General features: G+C 41.6%; 1 protein-coding gene across 34 annotated transcripts in view; it reads right to left on the bottom strand.

The window, feature by feature from the left end:
- Positions 1-20,192, bottom strand: part of TNIK (TRAF2 and NCK interacting kinase) — a 299,590-nt gene that overhangs the window by 127,755 nt on the left and 151,643 nt on the right. For all 34 annotated transcript variants that reach the window (XM_043521888.1, XM_043521874.1, XM_043521886.1 and 31 more), the window contains exon 3: positions 3,913-3,969. In XM_043521888.1, the coding sequence (XP_043377823.1) occupies positions 3,913-3,969 (57 nt within the window). The remainder of the gene's footprint in view (positions 1-3,912; positions 3,970-20,192) is intronic.

The following is a 20,192-nucleotide window of genomic DNA, read 5'->3' as shown; positions in this document are numbered from 1 at the left end:
CTAAATTATCATAGTCTTTAAGAAGGAATTCAGAGAAGAGCTGCAAAAATGATTAAGGGACTGGAGAAACTGACATGAGGAAAGATTTAAATGAGCTAATTAGGTATAGCTTGGGTAAACAACAACCTATTTTATTGTCTGCAAGAATCTGAAGAGTGTAAACACCAAAGAGGGTTAGGAATTGGCATAAAGGGTTATAGATAAGGACATATCTATACGTACAGCGCTGCAGCTGTACCGATGCAGCTGCACCGCGTGTGGTGAGGGACGCGTCTGATGAGAGAGAGCTCTCCAGTTGGCAAAATAAAACCACCTCCACGAGTGGCAGAAGCTATGTCAGTGGGAGAAGCTCTCCCACCGACACAGTGCTGTGCACACTGGCACTTATGTCGGTGTAACTTGTATCACTTAGTGGGGTGGTTTATTCACACCTCTGAGGGACATCAGTTATACCAACAACTTAACTGTATGGTGTTTTATTACTTAACCCTTAACTGTATGGTGTTTTATTACTTTAGGGTGGCTGAATGCACATAATATGGTTGTAATTAACTTGATCACACCCTGCGGTATACACACCCCTCAAATCCAGGGCAACAAGACCAACAAAGGACGATCTAGGCCACTGTTTTTCCTCACAAGGAAATTAGATTCCAATATCAAATACACATTGGCTCCAGCCCACCTCTGCTCCTAAGCATCCCGTCCCAGCTAGAAAGATACCTGGCTGCAGTTTACACAAGTGCTGTATGATACTTTAGGAGTTCAGAATGCTGTCAGCCTGGGGAGGGTGGCTGCTGGGAACAGCAGCTGAGAGGAATTAGATCCTTTCTATGAGGACATCATATTATCTTAAATGTATGACCATCCTAGTTGTCACTTTTGTGCTGGACACAAAACCTCAAAGATCAGAGTAGTACAGGCCAAAAAAGGGTTAGGCACACCCAAACCCTAAAAGCAGACATGAGCCAAAACATTCAGACATGGGTGCCTAAGGTTGGGCAGTGAACTAAAAGCAGCCTGGTTTCGAGAGGCTTACTGGCAGTGCTCATTGAAGTCAGTGGGACTTGTAGGCACCCTGGACCCCCTGAAAAATCATGGCACTTTTATTTAGTTGCTCTATTATTAGGGTCTTTTCATTGCAAAGAAGAGGCTGGACACTTGTAGAGGAAGCTGAAAGCAAGGAGCAGCCAGCGGTGTACGACCTGCCAACTTGCTGCACATTACCAGCAAGTGCTCCAGAAACCTTGAGTAAATCACAGACCACAGGTTTGGAAGCACTCCGCTAATGAAAGTGGAGAGAAAAAGGCTAGGACATTTGGATCCCAGGTTTTATTTTGGGTCCCTCTTCAGGTTAAAATGATTTTAAATAAAGAATTAAGCCGAAACACAAAGATCAAATGCTGACGATCAGTGTGGTGTGTCAGAGACTTTCAGTGACAGAGATAAACAAAAGTGTGAATTATGAGGAAATCCCAAGGGGCGGGACATCAGCTAAACCCTTGATGGGGTTTATTTCTTTAAAAAAAAAAAAAAAAAAAAAGAATTACTATGTCAAGGTCTGGTGCTACTGTAGCTGCTCAATCCTAAAGTAAAAGCCTGATAAACCACAGACAATAACAGCAGTCTTGTTTCCATGCTTTTATCTCCATCAGTTTTATTACAATAATCTCTATGAAGTAGGTCACATTGTATGTGCAAGGGCCAGCTCCTTAAAAATTAATCTCAGTCCATAATTCAGAGATCGTAACTACACACACTGATCAAATGCAGTAATTTGGGGGCAGCTTTCTGCAACCTTCTGTACCATACAATTAGGGGGAACGAAGTTAAGGACAACTAAGCACAGTGACCAGGAGCCTTAGCGATTCTCCGAAACAGGTTCACTTTCAACACTGAGTCAGTTATGGGAGTGATGGAGTAGCTGTTAGCTGATTTATCACACAGGGATTTTCCATTGTGAAGTGCAGATGATTTCTTTTGCATCAGCATCTTTCTTTCTACAGCTGATCAGCTGATACTTGCAATCTCTTGTCATTTGCATATTTCTCCTACTTGCTCTCTCAGGGCTGGGGTTGTTTGAGGGTTACTGAGGGTTACTGTTTGCTACTGTAGGAGTGGCAGGAGAAGCAAAAGAGAGGCCACGCTGTGGTAGGTTTTCTGCTTTTTTGCAGATTTGTTTTTCAGAATTGCTTTTTGTACATTTTAAAAAACCCTTTGTTTTTAAGTAGGGGTAAGTGCAACACAAGACCTAAATCATTAAATAGCTGAACAGAGTATCCAATCAATGCCAAATATTTGGGTTGGGACCTTTAATGTTTTAGGTTTTCACACTCATCAATATAAGAAAAGCAGGAAGCGGAGGATTTGCCATCCTGGCCTTCCTAAAACAGAGTCAAAAGGAAAAGTGACAATTGCTGCTCATTTTTGTTGGCTATGCCCTGCCCACATTACAACTGAAATTGTAATAAAGTGGATTCAGATTTGAATCCCACAGATCCGAACCCACCCTCGGGTGGTGATTCAGATCCTAAGCCAGAAGGCTCCTGTTTTCAGATGTGGCCCAAGGGGGCAGGAATCTTGCAAGATCAGCGTGTCTCACTGGATTTTTTTTACTTTCTTCCAAAATCTGTAGCAAGCAGCTGATGAAATTTTGGGGTCACTGAATGCCACTCTGACCCAAATTTAGCCCTAGTTTGACCTCAAAAGGGAAATTTAGAGTTCAGGCTAAAATCTAATCCAGACCCAAACAAACCTCTTGGGCTCATCATTTACCCATTTTTGCCACAAAGTGGCCTGACTATCTTTGTTGAATCTCATCTGCCCATTTCCTGTACAATCAGATTTCTGGAGATTCTGAGGTGAACTATACTAGGGGTTATTTGTTTGCACCTCCTTCCCACCTCACTTACATTTATTTACTCTTTGTTTCCATACATCTTTTTTCTCTCTAAGGTAAAGCTAAACATGCTTGTGAGGCCTATTGACTACTTTTATCTCTATGTATCTACGTAGTTTTGTATGTGTTGTATTCCTGAAAACTAATTTTAAAATGTTAATTAAAAAAAAATAAAGGTGGGAGGATCTGGATCCTATATTTTGAAATTTGTAATTTCATTTAAAAAACAAAACCTTGATCCCAAATCTGGCGTTGTTTATCCAGGCAGGAACTTTGCAAGACATGATTCCTTCTTGAATAAGGCTCTTCCTTACTAAGTAACATTCTCAAATGCATCTGTTTAGGCTTCCAAGAAGTACACGAATTACACTGCTTTTTCTTCTGTGGCCTTTTGGGACATGGTTAGACAGTTCTTTCCTATTAATCTGGTTATTCATTTAATATCTGGAAAAAATTCTCAATCTCATGTAAAGTTTATGTGATCACTGCAACACATTTTTCTCTATGACTAGGAAACCGTGTTAATTAGATACGTATAGGGTACATCTTCATTGCAGCCAGGAGTATGAGTGGTAGCAATGTAGTCCTACACATAATGTAGTTGGTTAGACGCACTGCAGGACTGGGGACCTTAATTTGGTAACTAGTCAACGACTTCTGCATATGAGTAACTTTATGTACATGAATGGTATCATGGACTGCAATGGAACTACTCATATGAATAAAGTTTCTCACGAACATCAGTATTGGTAGGATTGGGGCCTTAGATTATGTTTACCGTTAGCACTAAACAGCTGTATAACAAAGCTTGTATCCAGGACCTGGCCCTGTTCCCACTGAAGTCCACATTAATTTTGCCATGGACTTCAGTGGGAGCAGGATTGGGCCCTAATACCCTTGCTTCTCCCAAACACAATCATTTCAGGAGTCATCACATTGTTTCACATGTGACTTCCCTCCGACTCCTGTTAGTAATTTATGGATATAGAAATAGCCAAATTAGGATACATTACCCCGGTGACGTCCATAACCTTAATCGCCGCAAGCTGTCCTGTTTTAACATGACGACCCTATGAAAGAAGAAAAGAAATAGTTTAATTTTTATTGCATTATATTACATACTGGCACCAAGAAAATGATTACAATAGGCCACAATTCTGTAAAAGTTTACTCACACGAGTAGTCCCACTGACATCAACAAGGCTACTTGTGTGAGTAAGGATTTTCAGGACTAGGCCTGGGATGAGTAACCTCATGTACAACACAAGTCTGACATGAAATTGTCACTATATCATTGTTTCAACAACATTATTAAACAATCTTATAGCTTTAGCAGCATTCCCAACATCTCTGATTTTTCTTGAGTACCCTTTGAGCATCCATTGTGTGAAACTTTCATTCCACCCACCATGTGTTTGATCAGTGAGTGAAGGATTCTTAGCGCTTGTTACATTTTCCCCACAAACAAGAGCTCTGCTAGCATCTCTCAGTCTACTACACTCCCCTTCACATTCCTGTACTGGGTCTCTCTCAAGCAAAGACAATCACCTTGCTGCAAACTATCCATTATGGATAAATGCCCACTAGAATACAGAGTGACACTAATGTCAATCCATTTCTGTCCCGAGCCAGGGTTTGAAGCCAGCCCTCAGGGTAGCATGGTAACACAATGAAACAGGTACCCTCTGACCATTCCCTTTTATATACATCAGAGACACTGACAACTGTTTAGTCAGGGCCTGATTCTGAGGAAGTGCTGGACATGTGGAAATCAAGCCCCAAAAGAGAAGGTGATGTCATTTGGTGACTTTCTATCGACCTGAGTTTTGAACAGAGCTTAAAGCACATTTATTTTATCTATAACAACAAAACCAAACACCCAAAGAAAACCATTAAGGATGTAAAATAATTATTCTTTCGTTTTGAATGTTTCCCCTCTACTCTGAAGCAAAAGTTCAGTGTGTGACTGGACAGAGGAATGCCTAATATACCTCTGAGACTGCACTTTGATGCTAAATGAGGTCCTGGAGGCGGAACAAATTAGTAGAGTAGACGTACTTTGATGTGGACATATTACAAGACTGAAAACATGCTAATCAGTGTAGCAGTCAACTTCTGAGGAGTCGAACCCCCATGAATGAACTAGGACAAAAATGAGTCTCATATATGTATATAAAATCACAGAAGAATGTCATAAAGACATTATATATAGATATATATAGATATATATATATAAAATGACAGAAGAATGTCCAACTACTCTAGGGTTTAAATACTTGGCCAAACCTTAGGGGGAATTTGCCAAGAAAACTTGGTGGGTAATGATAGATATTAACATAGTTACAAGGAACATTTTATTTAAATAAATCCCGGGAAGATAAAATGTAAAATTAGTTTTCAATTCCTTAGTTTAGCAATCTGAAGGAATTTTTATAAATTAATTTGCTATTTCACCGTGTTCTCGGTCACTCTTTGCACTTATTCAAGCTCGGAAAGTGAAAACTGGCTGGCCACTTTCTTTTCCTCTCTACCAGGTTTCACTTTCTGGTTCTCACGTATTAGCCCCAAACTGTTGTGTTTTGATGCAGAATGTTGCAGGGGAAGCTTTAAATCCAAAAAAACCATTTTCACTGAAGTAAAATACATATCAATAATGAGTAATAATAAATACAATAAACAGGCTTCATGTGTGTAATACTGTCCAGGTCAATTGAGGAAGTAGAAAGAGAAAGACGCAGAGACCCTTGGGTGTATAACTAGCAAAGGCATCAGATGCCCATGCCCACCCCCATAATAAAAATAACTAGACAGATAAATACATAGATAGAACTTTCCAATGGCTGACTCCACCTACTAGTACAAAGAGGAAAGCGAAAAAAGAAGAAGAAAGTTCAGCAGGCCTCACATGCAGATAGTACACTAGCTTCATCTTCTGACCCTGCACTTTACACATGGATTATGTGGCAAGGACTGTCACTCACAAATTGGATGTTTAGCCACTTGTGATGCTGCATTATGACATGTACTGTAGTAAATGAACTGCTTTATTGCTTACTTACACCATCGTCTTTCGAGATGGATGATTGCCTCCGATTCTTAGATAACAGCTCAGGAATTCTCCTTGAGCTCAGGTAATACAGACTGGATTATAAACCCACCAAAGTTAATAGGAATCTTCCCATTGATTCAATAGGCTTTGGTTCATACCCATAATGCTGAAGATCGCATGTTTAATCTCCACTGAGAATTGTGTGTCTGAACATACAAGACAATGGTATTATTTGACAAACATGTCATATTATGATTTTTTAAAACATCGTTTTAAATTATACCTACATCTTTGGACTCTAATGAACTGACTGTGCCCTTTATGGAAAATGTTTAGCTAAATTAAAAGTTCTGACAATCATGTATACATATAAATGCACCCTTGTTATTTGATTCATTGCGATATGAATTGATATTAACCCTTTATTTTTTGGTAACTGATAAACTGACAAAGTTGTAAGAAGATGATTGTTGGACAGCACTTGAGTAGGTAATTTCTTGATGGAAAAATGAGTGTATGCACATGCGTTGGGGGGGGGGAGGAGGGGAAGGGAGATGACAAAACAAAGAACCCAAACCGTTGACTGTGACTGTCTCTTAAAAATAGCAAACCACAAATAAAAGCTGTACAGTCAGAATGTGTCAGCAGATAACGTCACAATGGTTCAAAAACAACCCCCACTAGTAGTGAAGCAGAACAACTGATGTTTAAAAAGCAAGACTACGAAAAGGCTCATTTTCTTGAGCTTTCTGGCCGATGAGGCACAGCCACTGAACAGTTAGTTCATATGCAAACTGTTCACTTTTTCATTATATTCTATAGCACAATCTATTTTTGTACCATAATGAAGTGCTGCATTTTGCTCCGTGCTGATTTCCTTCTCTCCACAAATGAATCACACATTATATCAAAACTGTTCACATCAAATGTTCTCTTTCTCTCTCACACACACACCGCAAACACGCAGAATGTAAGTAGGAAAGAAAATGAAAAGAAAGGGTGCATCCTCCGAGAAAATCTGTAGGCAACTATTTTGATGCACTGGTGCCAATAAAGGCAGCTCACCCCTTTTCCTAATGATTGTTTGCATCACAGCAGCACCCAGAAGCCCCACTGTACAAACACAGAATGAGAGAGACCCTGCCCTCCTGAGCTTACAATGAATAGACAGATGGTAGAAGGGGAAACAGAGGCACAGCGAGAAGTGACTTGTCCAAGCTCACATAGCAAGTCAGTGACAGAGCCAGAGGAAGAATCCAAAGTGCCTTAATCACACTCCTATGCCCTACCTTATGATCGAATTCTGTTTGAGGCTTAGCTGCAGCTCTCACACAATGGAATGTGCCTCCAAGCTGGAATTTGGTCCTGAGATTTTAATAAAAGAGCCCCAATGTTTCCCAGTACGATTCAGCAGTTTGGTAAGTGTTGACTGTTTTGTCTTTTTTTAAAAAATATTTATTTATTTTAGAATACCGATTCTGCAGGAATAATATGACATGAGGTCATAGGAGACAGAGCCTTTCCACACGGAATGAGATGCTGCAAGTGGAACAAGTTATTGAAGTAGACATACAAGGTCACCTCGTTGCATATAATCTTATTCAATAGTCATCAAAGGGCTAGATCCTGCTCTATTAAAGTCCCTGGGTTTCCACTGACTTGAATGGGGCAAGATCAAGCCCCAGAGCACCAAACCTACACCGAGAGTCAACTAGTGAGGAACCCCGCATGTATGAAAAAGTCACCAATGGCACCAGGACAGGGTTTGTGTCATGATGCGGTAATGTTTGCACCATGTTGACGCAGCGTCAGGACAGCAGGGTGTGCCAAGTGGATCCCAGAGTTCAAAACCTTTTAAGAGGCAACCGCAAGTAATAATATATCATTTTACATTGACACACAGTAGAACCTTTGAGTCTACGGCCTTGCAATCTTACAACCTACGGCCCTGATCTTGCCAGGCACAGGCAGACTCTACACCCCTACAGGAGCTCTACTGAAGTAAACATTACGGAAAAAAATAGCCACCTTTGGGTGAAAAGAGCAGTAAATGGCACAAAGCACAGTGCATAAAAAGAGGACTGGCGGGAAGGTGATTCCAGCCAAAAATATGGATCCAAAGTCTATCTCTTGTGAAAATAAGAGAGGGGTCTGAATGTTTATTTATTTATTTAGGAAGTTTTAATGGGTTCACAAATCCTAGCCATATAAATCAGAGACAAAACAACAACAACAAGAGTGAGCTTCTGTTTATAGAAACACTGTACAGTAATATAAGCATCAGATCTCTCTATTTAACAGGGTGTTACCATAGTTCAGAGTGAACATCTTTATGCTGCCTACAACATGCTGTTTCTAGTGACTATTAAATTGAGAAATCTCTGATTACACGTTTTCTATGTGTCTGTCAAATGTCAATACGTAAAAATATTGGACTGATTTTTTGGGGGGGGCAGGTGATTTTTTTTGTCTGAGTATTGAATAAATGGTAACCAAATATCTCAGTATCTATTTATCCTTTGTCTAGTTTGCTGGGTACATAATTGGTGTGTTAATTTTTCCTTAACAACCTCCCATATTTTTTGAACCATTAACATGTGGTTCCACAGAGAGCCTTTGACTATAAGAGCTGATCTCATCAAATTCTATGGGCCCTGTTCTCTGGTTTGATTAATCCACTTTGCTCAAAAGTAGACAAACTGTCCAAAAGTGGCCCCTTCTGCCTAGGGGTACTCTCTACGGCCATAAAGCTGAAGGAGGCAACACAGCCGCCTCCGACTCCAGCATAAGCCCCTGATGTGGAGAGAGGGAGGGGGCATGCCTGGGGCATGGCGGAGTGGACCTTCAATATACCCAATCCTCCACTGGCATAAAATCACCTAGGGACCTTACACCAATGTGGTGAGTTTGAGGTGCTGGGTGATGCAGGCTCCCTGAGAGCCTCCCACTTCACTGCATCCTTGTGCGTTGAAAACCACAGAACCGTGGGAATTCTAGTAGCTTTGACTTGTGACTTTATCTTGTATTAACTTAAGTTGGTGTCACATTAAAAAAAGTATACACTGGGGAATTTGAAACTAAGGTTTTATCAGAGTTTTGCACTGGACTAAAATAGCTTCTGGAGACCCTTGACCTTCAGGTTCTGCTGCCAGAGAGAGACATAACATTAGGGAAAACAAATACAGATGGGATTTTTCTTTAGGAAATATCTTCCTATCAACTACAGCATTTCTCATTCATATGGTACAAACATGGAGGGAACGGAATGTCTCAGCTGTTGTAGCAGGTTCGTTTTGTCCAGAATATCATGCAGAAATATTAGAGTCTTTGTCCAGCATCAATCTTTGCAAATTGTATGAACAAAACTGGGTCACTGGAGAGAATCCTGGAGTCCTGGGGGAACAGCAGTACCATTCAGTATTCCAGGACATGTGCTATGGTGCACACGAAAGGAAAAACTGGAGCAAACGTGCCGCCAGACTAAGCACTCTAAGCAGCCACCTTTCCCAAAGGAAAGTGGAGATTGCTGCTCTGATTGCATTTTCTTGGGGGAGGAAAAAATCCAGGAAGAATGAATGTTAATATGTGTATTAAAATCAACTGACTAAATTCTCCTTGGGTATCAATCTGGATAAACTCTGCTAATATCAATGTAGAATTACTCTGGTTTTACAGTGGTGTAATTATCTGCAGCATTTGACCCCATACGTTGTTTATGTTTTATGCTGAAGCCATTGTCTGGATCTCTGAGGACAGCAGGCCCTTCTCAGACTCTAGCACCACCCCTTCCTGCAGATTAAAAAGATCCATTATATTATCTTGTCCTTAGCAGGGTACGGATTTGCCAGTCATTGCCAGACACCAGAGCTCTCACCAGGGATTTACAGGCACGCAGTTGTTGTGGGTGGACTTTGGATGGGCATGAGGTGGCTCTGCAGGCAGCAGAGCAATTTCAGAGAGCGATACGGCATTTCATTCCACCTAAATTTATTACTTCAATAGGAAGCCAATTCACCCACTGGGAACTTCTCACTCATTTAACAAGGGGATTTATGCAGCCAGAGAGGCAGCATGTATTCCAACAATGCACCAAGAGCATTGTATAAAATGAAAATATTATTGCACCAGTTTAAATGTAGACAGGCAAAGGAGCAGCAGCTGGTTTGACGGCTCCTACGTCGTTTCAGATTTCACACACACAAATTTGCACAAGCCCAGGCTAAAATTATGCCTCGCCCAGGCCCCAAAGTACTCGGGAAAAAAGGAGAGGATGCAGGCAGCCCACATCCTCTCCAGCAAATCCAGAGGAATAATTTACCTACCAATGCACAGAAGCACAAGAGTGGAGAGTTTGCAGCCCTAGAGGGCGTATTTTATGGTGAGACATTGACTACACCTACTGAATAAGCATAGCATGGGGCACCCCTTCCAGTGCTTCCCTTAGGCCACCCCAAGGCATTATGGGTGAAGTCCTGGACCCACAGAAGTCCCCTCACCCCATTGACTTCCTTGGGGTCAGGATTCCACCCAATGCCTCTAGACACTGCTCTTTTGACAGCACCTGTTTGCCCTCCCAGGCATAAGCCATTAGGGAAGCACTGCTGATAAAGTACCCTGATTTTCAGGAAAGGGGAAGGGATATTTGTAATGCCATTTATTTAGATAGCATAATTTGTGAAACAGATCCTCCAGCTGCCAAATTCATCTTGCCTTGCTCTGCCAGAGTGTCCCCAAACCTACCGACACTAATTAAAGCAAAGGGAGCAACAGCAGGGGATGCAGTCAAGGCTCATTGAGCGTTCAGTAAAGCGGAGACCATGGATAAGGGAAGTGTAACACCAACAGTCCCCGGTCATCGGCAAGTGGGATTGAATCTGGGTCCTCTGGAGCTAAATGCATGAGCCTCTACTGCAGGAGCTAAAAGCCACATGGCCCTTAGCTAAGGCTGTAGCAGACTTATTAATCTCCAGCTGGTCTTGGTGCCACTAGAGGGGACAAAGCACCACACCCAGGAGGTGTGTGGGTTACATAAGCAATAATGAAATTTAAAACAGTACATTCATAGACATTGCCTGCTCTTGTAATTCCAAAATGAATCACTGGAGGTAGCAGTGGGAGCAGCCCCAGCTGTTTTGCCAGGGCAGAAAAATGTTTTCAGAGCCACCCCTTGCTCCCACGCAGCAGCTGAGCCAAACAATAAAATTAAATTAAATTAAAATAAAATAAAAGGCTGGCCATCAGTGAAGCAACAACAGCTGGCCAATCAGAATGGAGAGGGGGGGAAACAAAACAGTTGAGTGGCACAGCACCCCCTGGAAGAAGGCATCCAGGGCTACCACCCAGCTTGTAGTAGTTCTTTGTGGGTCCATTAGCATGAGATCAGCAAGTCCAGTTGTGAAAACATAGCTTGTTCTTTGCACTTCCATAGTGTCTTCCACCCAAGACTCTCACAGATGGCTTACCAGACATTAATCAACTAAACTTCACAGCCCTGTGAGATAGGCCAGTGTCGTCATCACCAGCAACAGACCCAAGGAGCGCAAAATATTTAGCTTAACAAAGAGAAGAAGGTTAAGGGGTGACTTGGTTACAGTCTATAAGGGCCTATACTGAGAACAAATATTTGATAGTGGGCTCTTCAATCTAGCAGACAAAGGTATAACAAGATCCAGTGACCGGAAGTTGAAGCTGGGCAAACTCAGACTGGAAATAGAGGCGCACACATTTGTAACAGTGAGGGTAATTAACCATTGGAACAACTTACCGAGCGCTGTGGTGGGTTCACAAACACGGACAATTTTAAAATCAAGAATGGATGTTTTTCTTAAAGAGTTGCTTTAGTTCAAACAGAAATTATCTTGGGTAAGTTCTATGGTCTTTGTTAAGCAGGAAGCCAGATTAGATGATCACTGTGGTCCTTTCTGAGCTCAGAATCAGTGAATCCTCCAACATTATACAGACTGCTAAACGGAAAAGCAGTGTGGATATGTGCCTTAACAAGGTCACACAGCAAGTCAAAGGCCAGACTAGTAACGGAACCCAGATGTCAACTCCCACCCTTATTCTTTAACCACTGGACCAAAGTTTCTGTAAACATATTTGCCAGTTTAGAAATGGAAAGAAGAACTAGGTGAAGATTAGATGAGATGTAGCCAATAAATTCTCTAGCCTGCAGAGTTGTAAACAAAACATACAAAAAGCAAAATCACTGTTTGCAATGATGGATTATGTTGCCTCTACCCCCAAAGATTTTCAACTTCACCTCAAGTCAATGAAATGATGAACTCCTTATTCTAAGAGCTGGTCTACACTAGAAAGTTAGGTCGACCCAGCTACGTTGCTCCGGGGTGTGAAAAATTCACACCAAGAGATGTCATTAAGCCGACCCAAGCCTCAGCATAGACAGCAGTAGGTCAACGGAAGAATTCTTCCATCGACTTAACTACCACCTCTCGGAGAGGTGGATTTACTACAGCGACGGAAGAACTGCTTCTGTCATTGTAGTAAGTGTCTACAGTACAGCGCTACAGCAGCACAGCTGCAGTATTTCCAGTGTAGACAGTGCATAAGCATATTGTGACGTTACACCCCATATTCTTCATAGAAACATGGTTATGATATGAATATGGTATAACTAAGATAGACTTTATGCAAGATGGGTCATGTAAGATATCATTGGAAAGGTTATAATTTACTGAATGTGTTTATCCAATTTGTATGCATGTATCATTTTTGTATCTGAAGCTGGGAATATTGACCATGTCTCTGTATTTCAAATGTGCTACGTTGGATGAGGCCAAACAATGTTAGTGGCTTATTGAAGAAATGCACACAAGCATAAGGGTTACCCCAGGAACCGTGTGCAATAGAAACCTCTCAAAGATAACTCTACACAATGGGAGCTGTTTGATCCAGGTCAGATAGCTCTATACAATGGGAACTGTTTGATCCAGGTCACAGCAAAAAAGCTTTCCACAAAGGGGGAGAAGGGGAGATGGATATAAAAGGGACAATGACAACATGAGGTCCTCACTCTCCCTACAACAACACACCTGAAAACACCCGAGGAACAAAAGACTGAACTGTGAGAAGTGATGGTCCCAGGCTAAATTCTTTAGCCTCTGTATGATAACCTGGGAAAGCCAAGGCAATTGTGTCTTAAGAATCTGCCTGCCTGTTTATCACTCAGGGTGAGAATTTGCTAATTTGTATCCTACCTATCTAGTGTGTCAAGCTTAGTTTGTGTGTTTTGTTTCATTTGCTTAGTAATCTGCTTTGTTCTGTTTGCTATCCCTTCAACCACTTAAAATCTGCCTTTTATAGTTAATAAAATTTATTTTGTTTATTATTAAACCCAGTTTATGCAATTTCTAACGGCGGGGGGGGCAAGAAGTCATGCACATCTCTCCACACTGAGGAAGAGGGCGGATTTTTATTAGCTTGCGCTGTGCAGATTTTTCTATACAGTGCAAGACAGTATTATTTTGGGTTTATCTCCCAAAAGGGGTGTGCACGTGAGTGCTGGGGGAGTCCTCTCATACAAAGCTGACTTCAATCTGTGTCTGCAGCTGCATGTGGCCCTACCTATGTGTGTATGCTGCAAGAGGCTGGAGAGCCGAATTCAGCAAAACAGGGAGTGGGAATCCAGGCCAGTGGAGCAGCAGAGGCTCAGTGAAATCCTAGTACATCAGGTGGCATCCCAGAAGGGGGGTCCAACCCATCACACATATACATTGTACTTGCTTATGGATTATAAGGCAGTTGTAATATGGTCCAGCGTATAGGGCAGCAGACTGGAAGTCAGGAGACTCTGATTTATTTCCAGCTGTGCTACGGACTTGCTGTGTCTCACTACCACAATCACTTTGCCCCGATTTCTCGTAGCCTTAGTATGGTGATAAAACACACTGACCCACTACTCTGAGATTTATGGTGCTCAGTATTAATATAATTATCAATATTGCTAATATAAAGCATCTAGAAAACATGAAGGATACTTTTAGCCAAATTTAGGTATTCTGTTTCATACTACAGGGGTGAAAAGCACATACAGATTAGATAGAACTGTAAAAACTGAAAGCAGCTATGTACAGTATAGGAATAAAGGTAGCATCAAATCTTTACATATTACTAACCCTTATGGTGACAACTAACACTTTCTACAGCATTAGTCAGTAACCACATCCTGTGCAAAGCACTTGCAAACTTAAGTGTAAACACCTGAAAATTAGAAATATGACTTCAAAGACTGTTAATATTCCAGCAGTGTGTCCGAGCTTGTTTTAATAGGGTTTGTTCTCATGGAACAGCGTAACTGGTCTGGATCTATGCAGAAAATAGTGTAAGATCAGCAAACATGCTCCTTTTGACAGAAGAGGAAGAATTTATTTCAGTTCAGACTAGGCCCAAATACAGCATGAGAAGAAGTGTCTAACTTGTGTTAAGTGCTAAAACTGCTTAGTGGGTACTGTGCACTTCCACATACAGGTTACAAGTTGTTACCCAGATCTCAACATGAACCAAGAACTTGAGAAAGAATATGTCCCATGGTGCTGGAGTAATGGTCACAGGCCAATTCTACAAAAACCAAGATGAGAATCATTTACTTCCTTTAGAACCAAGGCAGCTGTCCCAGGTTCTGTTTAGAGCCTGACAAAGCCAAACAGATTTTTGGATCCCCTGAGTTCAAGAGAAGTGGTGTTCTAATCCCCTGGATCATGGAAGGAGAGCAAGAAAAGGACTGGACCTACCTTAGACAAGGTTGATGTCAGTTGCTGCTACATCTTCTCTCTAAGGACCTGATTAAAAGCCAACTGAAACCAATGGAAAGAATCTCACTGATTTATGTGGGCTCTGGATTAGGCCCTAAGGCTGAGAGAAGAAAGGGGTGAGGTGTTGAGGATTCCTCAAACAAACTGCAAAGACAGATACCCAGAGGGCATCTCTTGGGTGATGAGAGGGACAGTGCAAGTCTACTTCACAGTAGTCTTAGAGAAGTACTGTAGATTGAATTTTAAATGCTTATCCTGTATACAATCCTGGTTTATGCTGTAAAATGCATGTGCATTGCCATTCCTATTATTATTCCATTTTTTAAAACTGCCAGTATTGTTGCTGTGTATCAAATTTGCTTCTCCTTTACATTAACATCAGTGTAAGCAAACTTTGACACTATTTTATTTCTGGGAAGCTGCCATTTACATGGAATTTCTCTCACCTCCTTCTCGAGACTCTTCCAGCCAGATGCCTAGCACGTAACCCCTTCCACTCCCCAACCCAGGCAGCTGGCAACAACCTTTGCTCAGGAGAGAGAAAGCAAGGACTGCTCAGGCAGTTTGTAGGAGAGAAGAACTAGGCAACAGAGCTCCTGAGGCAGTTAACTTAGCCTTCAACTTTACAGTAAAGTGAGCTCTTTGCAGGAGCAAGGTCCACCCACACGAAACTCATTGCAGGATGTGTGTCTTGGTCAGTTTCCAAGAACAGTGAAGTTTCTCACATTCCCTTCCTCTTCGCCTGGACTCTTATAGACTCGTAGACTTTAAGGCCATAAGGGACCATCATGATCATCTAGTCTGACCTCCTGCACATTGCAGGACACAGAACCTCACCCACCCACTCCTGTAGTAGGCCCATAACCTCTGGCTGAGTTACCAAAGTCCTCAGATCTCTATTTAAAGACTTCAAGTTATAAAGAATCCACCAGTTACTCTAGTTCAAACCTGCAAGTGACCCATGCCCCACACCACAAAGAAAGCGGAAAAACCCCTAGGGTTTCTGCCAATCTGAGCACTGTCCCAGAAAGTGACACCCCACAGCTCCTACTCAAATCTCCCTAAAACATCAATAAACTTCTCCCCTCCAGCCGGGCATGCTAAATGGTTCTCTCCACTTCTTTGAACCAAGTATCTGACTTGCCTTGTGAGGTCACTTCAGCTTCCTTTGCTGTTCTTGAGAAGTGAACAACTGTGCTCTTTGGGTGTTTTGTTTTAAGACACCCCTCCCTCCAAAACCCTGTTAATTTGTACTTTGCAGTATGTAGGTCCCTTCAGAGGCAGTATAGAGCATGGCTGTCACGAAAAATGGCAGGCTTCCTTCTGTGAGATCAGAACCACTCACAGGCACAGCAAGGTTGGAGCTTGCACAGGAATTTCTTGACTAACATTTGTTACAGTTGAAGTTTAGCAATGTGTGTCGAGACTTTTATAAAAAACACACAGTTCTGTATAATCTTTGATTGAAAAACACTGGAGTTTTCTTTTAAATCATTGTTAGGACTGAGGCCCTGCATTCCTCTCCCATGTAATGCTGCACAGGTTAATCAAAAACTCTACACGCATCTTCATGTAGTCTTGGTAGGATGTATTTCCCCCCTTCTGGGATCCGCAGGGATGCAATGCAGGCAAGAGATTGAACCAGAAAAAGCAACAGAGGTATGTGGTCTGCATTAAATCCTACTTTCCTGCCCCATGGGACTTTCCCTCTGGCCTTCTCTCAGCCTTCCTATTCCCCAGCAACAGCAAAATGGTTGCCAGTCAGTGTCTACAAACTGCAGAGTAAAACTTAACAGGGAAGGGTGTCTTTTTTTTTTTTAAATACACCAAAGAACACAGTTGCTTCCATTTCTAGGTACCCAACCTGAGGCACACGCTCTGCACATGTGAAGAAATCAAGCCCTATCACTTGCATGACTTCATCTTTCATTGACTGCTTAGCACCTCTGAAAGTCAAACCCTAGAGGCTAAATGCTCAGCACCCGCAATCAGGGACAGATTTTTGGAAGAGCTCAAAAGCGACTAGCCAGATTTAGTGTGGGAGCAAGCAGGGGCTCAACTCTTTTGAAAAATCAGACCCTATTTGCCTGAAGTTGGGCACTCAAAAATAGAGGCACTAGCAATCACAGACTATTTTGAAACATAGGTCTAAAGGACTTACAACTTTGTGGCATAGCCAGGGGTAGAACCCAGAATTCCACTTGGAATACTTCCTCAGCTACAGCCTGTCTCTGACATTTGCCAAGTCTCCCACTTCCCACCCCAATTCCCCCTGAGATCAATGGGCGTTGGAGAGGATTCTACACCTATCACAATTTCTATCTTCCTCCCATTAAAATCCATGGGACCACTGACTCTGACTTTGTTAGGATTTGCCTCAGGCCTTTCAATCAGGCTTTTTTTATTTCAAGGCCTTGAAATAAATGACAGAACCAAGGGCCTGCTCCTCCTCCCACTGAACTCAATGGGGAAAACTCCTGTTGACTTAGCTGGCTCCTGTTCCCATTGCAAACCACACTGCCTTTACCTCCAGTCTTTGGAATAAATAATGTAATTATAATTCTGTTATGCAGTCTAACACAGACATATACAGGGGCATGTCCAGCTAGAGGCCTGAAGAATTAGGCAAAGGGGCATATACTGTTTGCTAAAGAAATTTGAATAAAGTTGGGACCAGGATCATTATAAAATAACTGTTGAACCCCATTCCTGTGGCTACATAATCTCTTGGATTGCTAATATACTACATTATTTCTGCACTCAGAAATGAAGGTAATCTGCACTTTATAAGTATTATTACTATATTATATATAGTATACTATATATACTATATAGTAATATATTATTACTATATATATAGTATACTATATATACAGTTCTCATTAATAGTAATCTGCTTTTTAACATGTTTATTATTCTCCACCTCTGGTTGAATTCTATATGCATGTTATTTGTTGTAGCCTTTTCTCTTTAACACTTCAGACAGACTACTAAACCCATCTGGTAGCAGCTTTTTAAAATCTGTATTCAAGTAAATTCCTATCCTAGCTCATCATATCTTTGGAGGCCCACGATCATGACAAAGGAATATCCGATACGTTGACAAATACGCATTTCATAGTGGAAAATGCAAGCACTAGCTTTTCTCCAGCTGCCTGTAAGTGACAAGCTAAGTGCAAATTCTCCTCAGATCTCTGTGGTAGCATTCCACTTCGATCTTTTGCCCTCCGTGCATATGCTCAGTCTCCCAAATGATGACAATTGATCCATACTTGTAGTGGGAGCAGAATCCCAAAGCAGAGCAGTACTGTGCAGATCTGAGATGAGAATTTTGCCCTAAGTCTTTACCGTGAACATGATCTTGGAAAATGTCAAGTATGTTTAATCATCCTAGTTTCTCTGCTTGTGTGGATGACAGAGAGATATCAGAACAGAGTGAAAATAATATTTAAGAATACTTTTATTCCCCACCCCCTCCCACACACACACTTTGTGGAGTTATGTTATCAACACTCACCAACATATGTAGGGTTGGGCCGGCACAGTATTTAGATGGGAGCTATCCAGGGAACTCAGTAAATCCTCCAAGGAATTCAAAACTCCTCATGCTGCAGGAAGTGGTGTGGTGTTTCAGTGGGCAGCGCTCACAAGAGTAAGTCAATACTGAGTCAATTTCGAAGATGGTGGCTGGGGGATTTTGTGTTGCTGGAGATGCAGGTAGTTTAAATAAAACAGATTCTGGCTACCTGTAGTCACTGAAGAAGAGGTCGTTTGGGGGGGAAATAAGCGCCGTGAGCAGCCTGACCTAATTCTATCTTGAGTAAATGTCATTCTGCCTACTCAAATCCCCTGATAGTTTCAATTTTATATGATATGCTTCAAATGCCCTAAACTGTATAATGTTGCTGTGCACTGTTTAAAAACAGCTGCCATGTTGCAGTTCAAAGAGAGTTGCATTTCAGTAGTGCATCAGCTGTTATATTTTAGGTGTAGATAAAGAAACAGAGGATAATAGAGGGAGATGTATGTCAACCACGGGCCAGAAATTCCATATGGCTTTACAAAGCCTTACTCATGGGAGGAAAGAGTCCCCCTGAAGTCTATGGGGCTACCCATATGAGTAATAACTGCTTATGTGAGTAAGGGCTGGCAGGATTAGCTCTCATGAGAGGTTAAAAAAAGCTTTCAAATACTTAGGTTTCTAAGATGGTAACAAAACCATCTTCCAATCACACTCCCCAAAATAAGCCAGTTTGCAAGCTTCACGCATGTTGAAATAGTCAGTTTTACTTCCCATCTTTCACTGGTATATATAGATATACCACTGCACTGCATCATGATCCACCTGATGATGTAAAAACAAACCAAACAAAAAAACCCCAAGCAGCTCCACCGCTCCGTCCTCCCCACCCCCCCCCCCGCCCCACTTCCCTAAGCTTTTTTTTTGTCCCCTGATTTTCTGTCAATGCTTATTTGGGTATAAACCCAAATCTCAACTTCAAGTTTATTCAAGTGTGACCTTCAAAGCTGTCTTAATCAAAAACTAAGCATTCATCTGTGCATAAATTCATGCTCCTAATTACCTTCAAAATGTTATCCCAACTATCACTAACTTAATAATGTCATGTCAATATGCAGAAGTAACTCTAATTTCTGTGAATGTGGAAGACAACAAAGTCAGATTTTAAAGGTTGTGTGGCAGCACATTAGAAAAATGTTGGTAAGTTTCCACAAGTAATACACTTCAGCTGATTCATTCAAGCGTTTTAGACCAAGGCATTTTGGATATTACCTTTATTCAGTACAAATATTGGCTGAAGTAAGGTACAACTCAAAGAGGTCACTGCTGGTATAAATGAAAAGTGACCTTGTTCGAACAGCAAATAACAGAAATTGTCAGGGTGAAACACAGGGTGCTGTCCCTTTGTGCAGGGGTGAATTTCATTTTCACAGGAAAAGATAGGGGTCACTTCACAATCATACAATAAAGGGCCTGATCCTTCAGTTAATATTCAGGAAGAACTCACATTTTTAAGCAATTGGGAGTTTCGCCTGTGTAAAAACCACCACCAGTGTCCCAACACTCTTATATACCATTTTTCATCCATGGATCTCAAAGTACTTTACAAAGAGAGTTATATCTTTATCTCCATTTTCCATTGGGAAACTGAAGCACAGAAGAGTTAAGAGACTTCCCAAAGGTCAGCCCAGCAATAGAGTCAGGAACAGAATCCAGGTCTGCGGAGTCCTACCCACTCGGCCACACTGCCTAAGAGCTACATGGCTTGTTCAGGAGGTTTTAAGCCCATATCCAAATGAACAGGGTGAAACGCACCTTCAGGCAGAAGTTTAGCACAAGGCCTATGTGCCATTTAAGTCCCACTTTAAGCCCCAAAACAAACATTGCTCATACATACTATGAATTTCACAGCTACTAGGCTCACTCATCTACTGTCTGGTACTACACGCACAA

This window comes from Chelonia mydas, chromosome 9, assembly GCF_015237465.2.
Source record: "Chelonia mydas isolate rCheMyd1 chromosome 9, rCheMyd1.pri.v2, whole genome shotgun sequence".
Taxonomy (NCBI): Eukaryota; Metazoa; Chordata; order Testudines; family Cheloniidae; genus Chelonia; species Chelonia mydas.
The sequence above is the reverse complement of the archived record's forward strand: the minus strand, read 5'-3'. Positions and strand labels throughout refer to the sequence as shown.